The sequence below is a fragment of the Myxine glutinosa genome, chromosome 11 (genome assembly GCF_964187855.1).
Source record: "Myxine glutinosa chromosome 11, kmMyxGlut1.1, whole genome shotgun sequence".
Classification (NCBI taxonomy): domain Eukaryota; kingdom Metazoa; phylum Chordata; class Myxini; order Myxiniformes; family Myxinidae; genus Myxine; species Myxine glutinosa.
The window spans coordinates 136324186-136338139 of record NC_136271.1 but is presented as its reverse complement, the minus strand read 5'-3'; the positions used below and the strand labels follow the sequence as shown (position 1 = coordinate 136338139).

At 49.1% G+C, this 13954-nt stretch overlaps 1 protein-coding gene across 6 annotated transcripts in view; it reads left to right on the top strand.

Moving 5' to 3' along the window:
* The window catches only part of LOC137436828 (kinesin light chain 1), a 93866-nt gene that overhangs the window by 25813 nt on the left and 54099 nt on the right, over positions 1 to 13954 (top strand). For all 6 annotated transcript variants that reach the window (XM_068130972.2, XM_068130973.2, XM_078787165.1 and 3 more), the window contains exons 10-12: positions 7616 to 7668; positions 10848 to 10912; positions 13362 to 13470. In XM_068130972.2, coding sequence (XP_067987073.1) covers positions 7616 to 7668; positions 10848 to 10912; positions 13362 to 13470 — 227 coding nt within the window. The remainder of the gene's footprint in view (positions 1 to 7615; positions 7669 to 10847; positions 10913 to 13361; positions 13471 to 13954) is intronic.

The following is a 13954-nucleotide window of genomic DNA, read 5'->3' as shown; positions in this document are numbered from 1 at the left end:
GCAAAGTCCTTCCTTGGCACACCTGAGCTCCTCACCACATACAAGGCTTTCATCCGCAGCTCAATGGAATACTGTTCTCCCCTCTGGGCTGGTGCTCCTTCCTCACACCGAGCTCGGCTTCACGCTGTTGAAACCAAAGCTTTCAGAATCATTGGAATCTCTCGCGATGAAGCTTACTCTGAGGGCCTTTCACTCACTCACCGCAGACAGGTTGGTGGTCTTTCTGTTTTCTACCGACTCCTCTCTGGCCTTGCCACCCCCCCCCCCAGCTCTCTCTGGGCTCTGTCCCCCAAATATTCCTACAGGTCGCACAAGATCTGCCAGCAACCCTCTTATGGTTAAACTGCCAAAATCAAGACTCTCTGCTCACCTTCACTCTTTCATTTCCTCTTTTCTCCCGCCTCTGGAACAAACTCCCTCACTCTCTTCATTCCCACTCCTCCCTCCAGGCCTTTAAAACAGCTGTTCACCACCATCTCTTATTTTCCCCCATCCAAAACCTTGATCTTTTCTACCCCTGTTAATTCACCCCAGATCCTCTTTTTTGAAATACCGACTTCTTTCCTGGAAGTCCTAGCTGTGTCCATATGTTTTTTACCTCTCCCACCCACCTCTCCCACCTCCCTTCCCACGCCTCCTCCCCCCAAGCTCTCTCCCTCCCGCAGATCTCCCGATGTCCCTCCTCTCAGATGTTGTACTTGTGTGCTTCCTCCTCTCTCCCCATCTTGTCTCCCGCTCCCTTTATTTCTTCTTATGTGTCCGTTTGTTTTTTTTGTCATTAATGTTAGCTCTTGCACGAGCCTCGATGTTGTATACAAAAAAAAAAAAAATTGCATAAAAGTCTGTCACAAAGTATAATTTTCATAGAATTGCCGTAGAAATTGTTTTCCATGTAAAACAACCTTATTTAATTGGCTTCCCAAGTTAACTCTTCAGAGATCTCATCTATGGCCTTCGTAGCTGAAGACTGCCATTCACATGTGATGGGGGAACAAACTGGGAACATGAAATCGTTTATAATGTAGAAAGTGCAACCCAGACAACAATCACAGTCTGAGATGGGCAACAGTGTGACCTGGTGTTTCTGGATATCCAAGATCAGTCCACTCGCTTCCTGCAGTTTAGGCAGGAATTTGGAGTTTGTTGAGAGTCCCGGCGATAACTCGCCTCCTTGTTCTGAAGGTCACAAGGGGATTTTAATGTCCACCGACTAATGCTAGCGTTCGCAACACCCAGCTTAACGTCCATCAAAGGGAAGGTGCAGACACGTCTCACCTTGCATGCGAAAACACCAGGGTGGCAGTTTATCGTGGGGCCAAGATTCAAAACCAGGCCAGACAGCTCAACAGCAAGTCCCTTCGAAAAATTATCGCCCTGCTCCCTGCACCCTTTATAAAAGATTTGCAGCTCCTGTCCCCTTTAGAAAGGACTCAATAATAAAATAAAAACGAGAACAGCACTCAGTGGAGAGCATACCTCTGCCTGGTGAAAGGTTTACGTTTTGTATCCCACTGATACACCGGATCTGGATTCGGACCTGAATCAAAATCTAATCGGCTTGTTCTTGTCACCTAACCAACTGGTCCACCAAGTTTATTCATAACTCGTCCATAACTTTTTTAAATATCATGTTGTGGCGGACACAAAAGCCCACTGGCGTGGTGACATCATTCCGCGCACCAAGTGGGCGGTGGCCATGCCCGAGGGGTAGGCGTGGCCTGAGGATATACACGGGGCGCGCAGCCCGGAGCGCGCTAGTGTTACAGTGAGCTCCTGAAATAAAGACGCTTATAAGTTACCGCTTGTCCGCTTCCTCCTTGCTCGCAAGCAGCGCGCGTAACGCCGCGCTTTACTGGTGACCTCGACGTTGGATCTGCCGGAGTGATCCTTCCACACACGACGCCATTGCCATGGCCAACTTCTTCAAACTTCCCGAATTTTGGGAGGCCCAGGCCGAAGTCTGGTTCGTCCAAGCCAAAGCCCAATTTCAGCTTCGGCGCCTCACCGGCGACGACACGCGCTACTGCCACGTCGTCGCCTCCCTCGGGCCCGGCACGGCCGCTCGAGTTGTGTCCGTCCTTCGCCACCCACCGGACGGCCACAAGTACGAGGCACTCAAGCGGCTACTCCTAGCCACGTTCGGCCTCACGGACAACGCACTGGCCGACCGCCTCCTGGATCTCCCCGAGCTGGGCGACACGCGCCCGTCGGTCCGAATGGACCATATGCTGTCACTGTTGGGCGACGAAGCCCCCGGTTCTCTATTCCGGGCGCTTTTCCGTCGCCAACTTCCAGCGCAGGTTCGCCTCGCGTTGGCCGGGACCGTGCTAACGGAACCCCGAGCATTGGCAGCCGAGGCGGACAGGTACTTTGCGGCCGTCACGGACCTCGAGGCTGATGCTGCTGATGATGCTGATCCACAGCATCAGCTTACACAGCATACGCAGCATGCTGATACGCACCTCGTGACCGCCGCCACGCCCCGCCCACCGCCGCGGCGAAAACCGCCACCGCGGCGAAAACCGCCACCGCGGGGAAAACCGCCAACTCCACCGGCCTGGTGGAGCCAGCCGCGCTCCTCCAGCTCCACCACCTGGTGCTGGTTCCACACCAAGTTCGGCCACGAGGCTCGGCAGTGTCATCCGCCATGCTCCTTCAACAGGTCGGGAAACGCCCGGGCCGGCGCTCAATAGTGGCGATGAGCGCCGGCCGTTCGAGCAGCCTGCTGTTCATAACGGACACCTTATCCGGGCGCCGTTACCTGTGCGACACGGGAGCGCAGGTGAGTGTTGTTCCCGCCGGTACGTCAGACAAGCACGCCCCGGGCGGGGGCCCCGCGCTGCTTGCCGCGAACGGGACGCCCATCCGTACGTACGGAAAACGCTGCCTCTCTCTGCGGTTCGGAGGGCAGGTTTTCCGATGGACGTTCGTCACCGCCGACGTGCCCATGGCACTGCTTGGCGCGGACTTCCTGTGCGCTAATGGGCTCCTGGTCGACGTAAAGCGCAGACGTCTTGTCCAGGCCGAGACGTTCAGCTCGCTCGCTTGTGCGCTGCCCAGCTCGTCGAGCAGCTCAACGAGCGGCTCGCCGAGCGGCTTGCCAAGCGGCTTGCCGAACGGTTCGGTTCCGGCCACGTTGATCTGTACGCTTCCGGCAGCGGACGCATTCACCCGCCTCCTCGCCGGCTTCCCGGCCCTCACGCGGCCCACCTTCTCGGCGGGGGCCGTCAAGCACGGGGTGGCCCATCACATCCCCACCGTCGGGCCACCGGTCTACGCCCGGGCACGCCGCCTCGAGCCGACGAAGCTGGCGGTGGCAAAAGCGGAGTTCGCTACCCTGGAGCGACTCGGCATCGTTCGGCGCTCGGAGAGTGCTTGGGCGTCGCCGCTACACATCGTGCCGAAGCCCGGCGGGGGATGGCGACCGTGCGGGGACTATCGCTGTCTCAATGACGCCACCACCCCCGACCGCTACCCCGTCCCCCACATTCAGGACTTTTCCGCCCCTTTGGCGGGCATGTCCTTTTTCTCAAAGGTGGACCTCATACGCGGCTACCATCAGGTCCCCGTCAGGCCGGAGGACGTCCCGAAGACGGCGGTCATCACGCCATTCGGACTCTTCGAGTTCCTGCGGATGCCCTTCGGTCTGAAGAATGCGGCTCAGGCGTTCCAGCGACTGACGGACAGCGTCCTGCGCGACTTGGATTTTGTCTACGTCTACCTGGACGATATCCTCGTCGCCAGCGCGTCCCGCGAAGAGCACCTACGCCACCTCCGCACGCTCTTCAAACGCCTGGGCCAGCATGGCCTGATTGTGAACCCCGCAAAGTGCCGGTTCGGCGTCGCCGTAATCGATTTTCTGGGGCACCGTGTCACCAGGCACGGAGCCGTCCCCCTGCCGGCCAAGGTGGAGGCGGTGAAGGGGTTTCCGCGCCCCCGCACGATCAGAGGGCTGCAGGAGTTCCTGGGCATGGTGAACTTTTACCATCGGTTCCTGCCCCGTATCGCCCAGCTCCTGCGCCCCCTGCACGAAGCTCTCCGAGGTAAGCCAGGCAAAGGCGACGTTACCTGGACCGAGCAGATGGACACGGCGTTCACGGGCGCGAAGCTCGCCTTGGCTAACGCCACCATGCTCGCGCACCCGGCGCCCGATGCACCGATCGCCCTCACCACCGACGCCTCGGACTATGAGGTGGGCGCGGTGCACGAGCAATGGGTGCGTGGAGCTTGGCAACCGCTGGCGTTCTTTAGCCGGCAGCTTCGCCCGCCCGAACGCCGTTACAGTACCTTCGACCGCGAGTTGCTCGGGCTTCACTTGGCGGTCAGGCACTTCCGCCATCTACTCGAGGGCCGTGCGTTCACGGCCTTCGTCGACCACAAGCCGCTGATCTTCGCGATGGGCAAGGTCACCGAGCCGTGGTCGGCCCGGCAGCAGCGTCACCTCTCGGCCGTGTCCGAGTACACGACGGACATCCGGCACGTCGCGGGGAAGGACAACCCGGTGGCGGATTGCCTTTCCCGGGCCGTCGCCCACGCAGTCCACCTCGGCATCGACTATGCCCGGATGGCAGCGGACCAGGCCGCTGACCCCGACGTCCAGGCCTTGCGGACCGCCGTCACGGGCCTCCGCGTCACCGAGGTGCCGTTCGACGGCGCGGGCGCGGCCCTCTTGTGCGACGTCTCCCTCGGGCGGCCTCGCCCCATCGTGCCCGCGGGCTGGCAGCGCCAGGTGTTTGACGCCATCCACGGCCTGTCCCACCCGGGCGCGAGGGCCTCCCAAAGGTTGATCGCCGACAAGTTCGTCTGGCATGGCCTCCGGAAGGCCGTCCGCGGCTGGGCCAGGACGTGCCTCGCGTGCCAGCGCGCCAAGGTGCACCGGCACACCCAGGCCCCGTTGGCCCCGTTCACGGTGCCGGAACACCGGTTTGACCACGTCCACGTGGACCTGGTGGGACCTCTGCCCCCCTCGCGGGGTTTCACCCACGTCCTCACCATGGTGGACCGCACCACCCGGTGGCCGGAGGCCGTGCCCTTGGCGTCGACGACGGCGGCGGACGTCGCGCAGGCTTTCATCGCCACCTGGGTCGCCCGGTTCGGCGCCCCCTCAGACATCTCGTCCGACCGCCCCCCAGAATGTTATATATTGCTTTTCACCCGATCTCTCAATGGTGAAGAATCACTTAAAAATTAAATAATTATTGTAGCCGAATCTATATTCAGATCTTCACCAAAATCGAAACGATTAGTCCTTTTCAAACACACAACATCTCCTCCAAGTTTCCTCCTAATCCGTCCACAACTTTTTGAGATATCCTGCTATATATCATTTTTGGCCATATCACTCAATGGTGAAGAATCACTTAAAAAATTATTCTAGCTGGATCCAGATCCGGATCTTCACCAAAATTGAATTGATTATTCCTTGTCCACACACACAACCTGTCCAACAAGTTTCGTCCAAATCTGTCCATAACTTGTTATGACATTCTGCTACATGTTGGTTTTAGCCCAATCTCCCATTGGTGAAGAATCACTTTAAAAAAATAAAAATTCTCATATCCGAATCCATATTCAGATCTTCACAAAAATCGAATATATTTGTCCTTGTCAGACATCCAACCGGTCCACCAGGTTTCATCCAAATCCGTTCATAACTTTTTGAGATATCTTGGTATGTATCGTTTTTGACCCTATCTCACAATGGTGAACCCCCACCTTTAGAGGCCATTTTCCCTGCAGAGCAGGGGTTGGCCTTTTTTGGACACCGTGGTCCCCTTTTTGAAGCAATGTTTTATGGTCGGATGCCCTTCCTGCCGCCAACCCTGTTAGTCACCTCTTGCGACACACAGGGAATTACCAGTGAACTTGTACTCAATTTGCCGACCCCGGATGGATGACAGGCTGAGTCAACTCCCCTGGCATTAATTCAGCGATCAACCGGGATTCGAACCCAGGATCCTAGGATCCCAAGCCGGCACCCTAACCACTAAGCCAACATCAGGCTTCTAAATGAAGAATGGTGAAGAATGGTGAAGAATGGTGAAGGTGATGAATCAATGGTGAAGTTCACAATGGTGATGAATCACTTTAAAACTCTAGTAGCCGGATCCGAATCCGGATCTTTACCAAAATCTAATAATTTCGTCTTTGTCACACATGATACCTCTCTACCAAATTTTGTCCGAATCCGTCCACAACGTTTTGAGATATCTTGTTCACAAACGGACAGACAGATAGGGGTGAAAACATAACCTCCATCCACCTTTGGTGGTGGAGGTAATAAAAATTTGTCTCATCTATTAATATGTGCAAGCTTCAAACTTGACCAGAATGAATTAGTAATATGCATAACATTGCTCTGCTTTCTAATGTGAAAAGGTCATCTCCCCGAAGGGTAAGGGGGACAATTTTAATTGTGCCCATGACCAGCTCACAGGCCTTTTTCAATTTTTTTCCAAAGTGACCAAACCTTTTTCTATTCTATAAATTTCATTTTTTCAATTTTCTATAAACCATTTCAATTCTATAAGCCCCCAGGGAGCCCCCATGATCTGAAATCGAAAAATCGAAGCCCGAGCGATTATGTGAGATACTGTCTTGTATTCACGTGTCAAAGATCAGAACAGTAGGATGGGTGATAAGGGAGGAGTAGCAAAAATAGCAAAACGTTAATAGACGGATGGATGGACGGACAGATATCCCAACATCACAACCCATTTTATAAGTTCATCTCTTCAAGAATCGAGATGAGAGGACCTAATCTATCTATAATTCCACTAATCTCTGTGTGTGTGTATGTTTGTTTGTGACCGCTGTTTCTCGACAACCACGGGTCCGATATACTTTAAACTTGCCAGGTATATTGCTGGGGACCCGAGGATGTGCCTTTTCAAGGTTTCATATTAATCGGACAAGTAGTTACCGAGCTATGGCGATTTAGCCGTTCGCCGTTCGCTTTGGCGTTGCGAATGGACCAAACCATTTCATGTAAATAGAGGGGGGGGGGGGTTCTGTGGTCGTTGCGAATGGACCAAACCATTTCATGTAAATAGAGGGGGGGGGGATTGTCACTGTACTCGCAAGCCGTTCGCCGTTCGCTTTGGCGTTGCGAATGGACCAAACCATTTCATGTAAATAGAGGGGGGGGGGATATAATTTTAGATATATATATAGTACGGGCATATATATAGTACGGGCATGCCCTAGTATTTATAATTGGATTTACATCTGCTGCAGTTACACATAATACATCTATCCAAAAAGGATGAACAATCAAAAGGTAATCAAAATATAAATCTTTTTTGAAAAACGATGCGATGCCGGTTGTGAATTTGATGGTTGGTATCAAGTGTGATAGAAAACCTATTGGCTCACCTTAGCATCCTCCCTTTGCAAGTTAATTAACCATGAGAAACAATTCATCCACAAAAATATCCGTTGATGAATGTGATTTTTCGGTTGTGAACGAGTGTCATGTTGTTATTGCTTTCCATTCTTATTGTCCTGGAATAATGCAGTGAAATAAATAATACCCCTGAGCATGCAAGCCAAGGGATTTGTGGAAATAAAGCCCAGATTGAATATCTGCTCTGATGTCCTCTTTGTCTGCCTGCAGGTCCAAACAAGCCTGTTTGGGTACAGGCTGAGGAGCGAGAATACCTCATCAAGGTGAACAAGCGGAACTGATATACAGTGACCACGAGTCATGTTTGTAAAGGGTGCACTTAGTTTTTATTGTTGTTGTCATTATGTCTCCCCTCCTACAGGAATGGGAGATGTATTCTTTTTCTTCTGTTTCTTACCTTTTCCTTTATTTATTATTTATTTATTTATTATTTTGTTCCTCCCACATGAAAGGTGAAGGTCCCACATAAAATATGTAAAATACATGTAAATTTCAAACTGCCATGAAAATTTGTCCCTCATAGACGAATGGTAGCTGAGTCCCTCGTAACCAAGGTTGATTATGTTGCCATAAATGGCACTGACTTTTATACACAGCATGCTCACTTGCACATGGACACAGACATTTTATTTACAACTAGAACGGCACTTTGGAGAGCGCATACCTCCGCCAGGCTGAACCGTTTACATTTTGTATTCCACTGATAGGCCGGATCCGCATCTCGATCCGCATCATCTCAACCAAGATCTAATCGGCTTGTACTTGTCACCTCAGCAACTCGTCCTCCAAGTTTTGTCATGATCCATCTTCAACTTTTTGAAATATAATGCTCTGCTGTACTGTATATAGTTTTTGGCCCCATCGATCAATGGTGAAGAATCCCTTATAAAATATTCTCATATCCAGATCTGGATACGGATCTTCAACAAAATTGAATTAAATTTGTCCTTGTCACACACTCAACTTGTCCAACAAGTTATGTCCTAATCCGCCCATAACTTTTAGACAACGTGCCTGCTCACAAACAGACACGTGTGAAAACACAACCTCCGTCCATGCTCGGTTGCAGAAGTAATAAATGAGCAATTAAGCTCCAATTCTCAATTGTTTATAAATGTCTCGCATGCATAACCCTAGTGTTGGCTTAGCGGTTAGGGTGCCAGCTTGGGATCCTAGGATCCTGGGTTCGAATCCCGGTCGATCGCTGAATTAACGCCAGGGGGGTTGATTCAGCCTGTCATCCTTCTGAGGTCGGCAAATTGAGTACCAGATGTATACCCCGGATTAGAATAGGTACACCGTATCCCTGCGCATCGTAAGAGCGTGACCAAGGGTTGGCGTCAGGAAGGGCATCCGGCCATAAAAACATTGCCTCAAACAGGGAACCATGATTGTCATGGGGCCCGCAAGGCTAACCTCCCCTCTAGCGGGGAAAAATGGCCTTAAAACGATCATTCATTCATTCATTCATGCATGCACTGTAGTGATTGATAAAACTCTTCGTGAAGGATACCATGGAATATTTAACTTCCATCAACCAATGTCGGCAGATTGGACACCCAGTTTAATGTCCATCCGAGGGACGGGCACACACCTTGGTGAATCACCCTGCTTGTGAAATACTGGGATGAGTTTATAAGTGGGTCGGGATTCAAACCCATGCTAGACAGCTTTGAGGCGAGCATGCGTACTTCTAGGCCATCCTGCCAGCCTTTAACAAACACTCGAGACTGTTTTCTTGTGTCTACATCGTTGTAACGTGCTAAAAATCCCGGAAATAGTTTTGGCTTTTAAAAGTGTCACTTTATAAAGTAAATATTTCATGAAATGTATGTAGAATTTTGACCGTATATTACCAAGTTTTGACCATTCAGCACGACCCCAATCTGTTGACGTCATCTGTCCTAAGCTTTGAACCACTGGCAGAGGAACCAGAGTTATCGAGTGCGGGTTATCCCGTTATTTTTTCTTGCAATGAGTGGAGTATGTACAACGAAACCTGCGAAAAGTGGGATACGACCTTAATCATGTCAACCCCAGAGGAAAGTTGTTTCTGACTTTCGTGATGACAGCTTACAATGAACGCCTGGAGGCAGGTGGGAGAACTGCAAACACTGACGGGTGTTCATGTGGTGTTCAATGTGTCGTAATGGCGAGTGACGAGGGATCTATCTGCTTCCACAAAGTTCTTGTGATTTCACGGAACGAATCTGACGATGAAAGTTGTGTGACGTAGGACGAGCGTTCCAGACTGTTTGTCTGAATAAGGATGTTCTTGAAACGGCTCCAGTTGCTTTACATTACGCCAGGACTCTTGGACCTCAGGAAAATCCCATACCGAATAGATGAGTCAAATGTGTGTCTGCAAAATATTTTGAGTACTGTACAGTATTTGACACAAAAGAAGATCGATACCGGATGATTTGCCTCACAACTACCCAAAGTTGTCATTATATTGATGCGCACGTGTTTTTATAAGTCACACATATTCACAGATGGAGGTTTTAAAACATGATTGATTGAATTCAAGCCTTTTTTTTCCTTTTTTCCCCCTTTCTTTGTAAAATACCCGAAGTGTTCCTTTATGATATAAATAGAGCTAAATATGTGTGGATATACATCCCAATATTACCTTAGCCACATGAACCTGCAGCAAATGCTAAACTACTAATCATTTTCTATAATGAAAGCAATTGGTTCAGTAGAAGATGAATTTGAGATTTTGCTTGTAATGATAGCCTGGTGTTGGCTTAGCGGTTAGGGTGCCGGCTTGGGATCCTCGGATCCTGGGTTTGAATCCCGATCGATCGCTGAATTAACGCCAGGGGGGTTGACTCAGCCTGTCATCCTTCCGAGGTCGGAAAATTGAGTACCAGCTTGCTGGGATGAATGATCCCGGTGTGTACCCCGGTTTAGAATAGGTACACCGTATCCCTGCGCATCGCAAGAGGCGACTAAGGGTTGGCGCCAGTAAGGGCATCCGGCCATAAAAACATTGCCTCAAACAGGGAACCATGATTGTCATGGGGCCCGCAAGGCTAACCCCCGCTATAGTGGGGAAAATGGCCTTAAAACGATCATTCATTCATTCATTCATTGATAAAAGTTGTGCAGCACTGACGATTTGAGTCTTGTTAGCGCCAGTGCGCTTTCGTTCCGCTTCACTCCATCCATGTTTGGGCTGATATACACTAGTATACATTTATATACACATACCTCATATTTTCCAGCAAAACCAAAAAAAACTTAATTTCTTGACTACATGTGTGGGAACACCATCTACTGTCGTGTTTCATCGTTGATTGTTTCCTATTTTCTTGAGTTTTGCCTTCTTTACATTCAAATATTGTCCCGCTTCATCATTTGCCATGCTCACTCTTTCACTTAGGTTTTTTTCCCCCATTTTCTTCACCACTAGTTTACTTGTCATTTTCTGCTGCAGAGTGGAAATAAAAACGATGGGAGTTTTGAATATGGCAACTGGTACAAGATGATGAAAACCGAAAGGTGTGTATTGCTGCATCAAGACACTTATGTAGGTACTTTAGCAGTGGTGTTTTGAGTCAATTATCTATCTATAATTCCAGTAATCTCTGTGTGTATGTTTGTTTGTACGTTTGTTTGTTTGTTTGTATGTCTGTGACCGCTGTTTCTCGACAACTACCGGTCCGATATACTTGAAACTTGCCAGGTATATTGCTGGGGACCCGAGGATGTGCCTTTTCAAGGTTTCATATTAATCGGACAATTACTTACCGAGCTATGTCCAAAAAACGATTCAACCAATCAGAGAGCAGCGAGCTATCGCGTGTGCCGAACGTGGCGGACACACTCTGCCTCGGATGGCACATTTGAGAGCGTATTCATTTATTTCACGTTTGCAAACTATGTTGCCGTTAAACTATGTTTTAAAACTAATAAAAACTAATTTGCGATTCATCGTAACTGCGATATACGACCTTCCGGACAGTGAGGACTGCACTTCCGGCATCCAATCACAGAACGCGTTATTGCGTAGGCGTGGCCGATGTGAGAGCGAGCTAATGCTGAGCCCAGCGCGTGCGCCATTACGGTACGTAATTCGATTTCTTCCGGAGAAAATAATAATTTCTCGATTTCTTATGCGCATTATTTCTCCCAATTCAGTCAGAGCGAAGGGCGGAAGCGAAGAGCGTTGTTTTTTTTGTTTACGGGCGTACGGGCGGGGTAGAGCGTACGGGTAGCGTTTTTTTTTTTTTTTGGCACATTTGAGAGCGTATTCATTTATTTCACGTTGGCAAACTATGTTGCCGCTATGTTGGCGTTAAACTATGTTTTAAAACTAATTAAAACTAATTTGCGATTCTTTCGCTTTCCTGCGCATTTGTGCACGCTATGGCGATTTCTTTACCAAACTCCGCTAGCCGTTAGCTTTGGACCAAACCATTTCATGTAAATAGAGGGGGGGGATTGTCACCGTACTCGCAAGCCGTTAGCTTTGGACCAAACCATTGCATGTAAATAGAGGGGGGGGGGGGGATATACTTTTAGATATATATATAGTACGGGCATGCCCTAGTCTATCTATAATTCCAGTAATCTCTGTGTGTCTGTGTGTTTGTGTGTTTGTGTGTTTGTGTGTTTGTCTGTGACCGCTGTTTCTCGACAACCACGGGTCCGATATACTTTTAACTTGCCAGGTATATTGCTGGGGACCCGAGGATGTGCCTTTTCAAGGTTTCATATTAATCGGACAAGTAGTTACCGAGCTATGGCGATTTCTTTACCAAACTCCGCAAGCCGTTCGCTTTGGACCAAACCATTTCATGTAAATAGAGGGGGGGGTTCTGTGGTCGTTGCGAATGGACCAAACCATTCATGTAAATAGAGGGGGGGGGGGGTTCTGTGGTCGTTACTGCCACGTGGTTTCAAAGTTTTTTTTTGTTGTTGTTGTTTGCACGCATGTTTTTTTGCACCCACGTACGGGCACGCCCTAGGATGTTTACACACACACACCCCTACACAAATTTTTTTTTTTTTTTTTTTTTGGCAAGGAACGGGCACCCACGTACGGGCACGTCCTAGTATCTATAAAAGGCAAAAATCTCTCCCTCTTTCTCTCTTTGTTTGTATGTGTTGTATGCACGGCCACCTCTTTTAAATTACAAACTCCAAACTAGGGGTACAAATACAACTTTGTGTGTGGGGGGGGGGGGGGGGGGGGTAACATAGTATTTGTGGCCGTGGCCTCACTTGGGAGTGTGGGGGAGGGGAGGGAGGAAGGGGTGCATAAATTATCCATGTAAATATGTACTGTGTACAATTCAGCTCGAGGAAGAGTCCTGGTTGTTCCAAACTTCTTCCATTTAAGAATTATGGAGGCCACTGTGCTCTGGGAACCTTCAAGGCAGCAGAATTTTTTTTGTAGGCTTCCCCAGATCTGTGCCTCGACACAATCCTGTCTCTGAGCTCTGCAGGCAGTTCCTTCAACCTCATGGCTTGGGTTTTGCTCTGATATGCATTGTCAGCTGTGAGACCTTATATAGACAGGTGTGTGCCTTTCCAAATCATGTCCAATCAATTGAATTTACCACAGGTGGACTCCAATCAAGGTGTAGAAACATCTCAAAGATGATCAAGAGAAATGGGAGGCAGCTGAGCTAAATTTCAAGTGTCATAACAAAGGGTCTGAATACTTATGTCAATGTGATATTTCAGTTTTTCATTTTTAATAAATATGCAAAACTTTCTAAAATCCTGTTTTATCTTTGTCATTATGGGGTATTGAGTGTAGATTGATGAGGGAAAAAATGAATTTTATACGATTTCAGCATCAGGCTGCAACATAACAAAATGTGAAAAAAGTGAAGGGGTCTGAATACTTTCTGAATGCAATGTATATCGATGCTGAATTTGGACAAGTTTATTTGTTTTATTATTTGTGTGTATTCATGTGAGCTTAACTTTATTTTCTCAGTTCAACAGTGACAAACACACTCAAGAATCTCGGAGTATTGTATCGGCGGCAGGGCCGCATTGAGGCTGCAGAGACGCTTGATGAGTATGTGGCCCGAGCTCGCAAAGGGGTGGGTTGCTGCCATGCTGAGCCAGTCGACAAGAAGCTGTCTGGCACTTAAATGCATCCTCTGTTTTGCCTTGTCCCCTTCACTGAGTTTTGCACTCGTTCAGGCCAGATTTGTAGTGTCTCAACTGACAGGTATCACACACTACCTGATTCTGAACCAAGCACAATAATCTTTCCTCCAAACCTGCTGGATCTCCCTGGTTCTGGCTTCTCCTCATGGGAACATTGGTATTTAGTTTGAGCTTGATCTAATTCCAGCCTGAACTAGATCAGAACTTGCTGGGGAAGCCATGAACCTGGGGAAGCCTCTGCTGTGGCATGTAATTCATCAGTTCATCATCTACTATATAAGAGAGGTGTGTGTGTGTGTGTGTGTGTGTGTGTGTGTGTGTGTGTGTGTGTGTGTGTGTGTGTGTGTGTGTGTGTGTGTGTGTGTGTGTGTGTGTGTGTGTGTATATATGTATGTCTGTGTGTCACCATTTTTC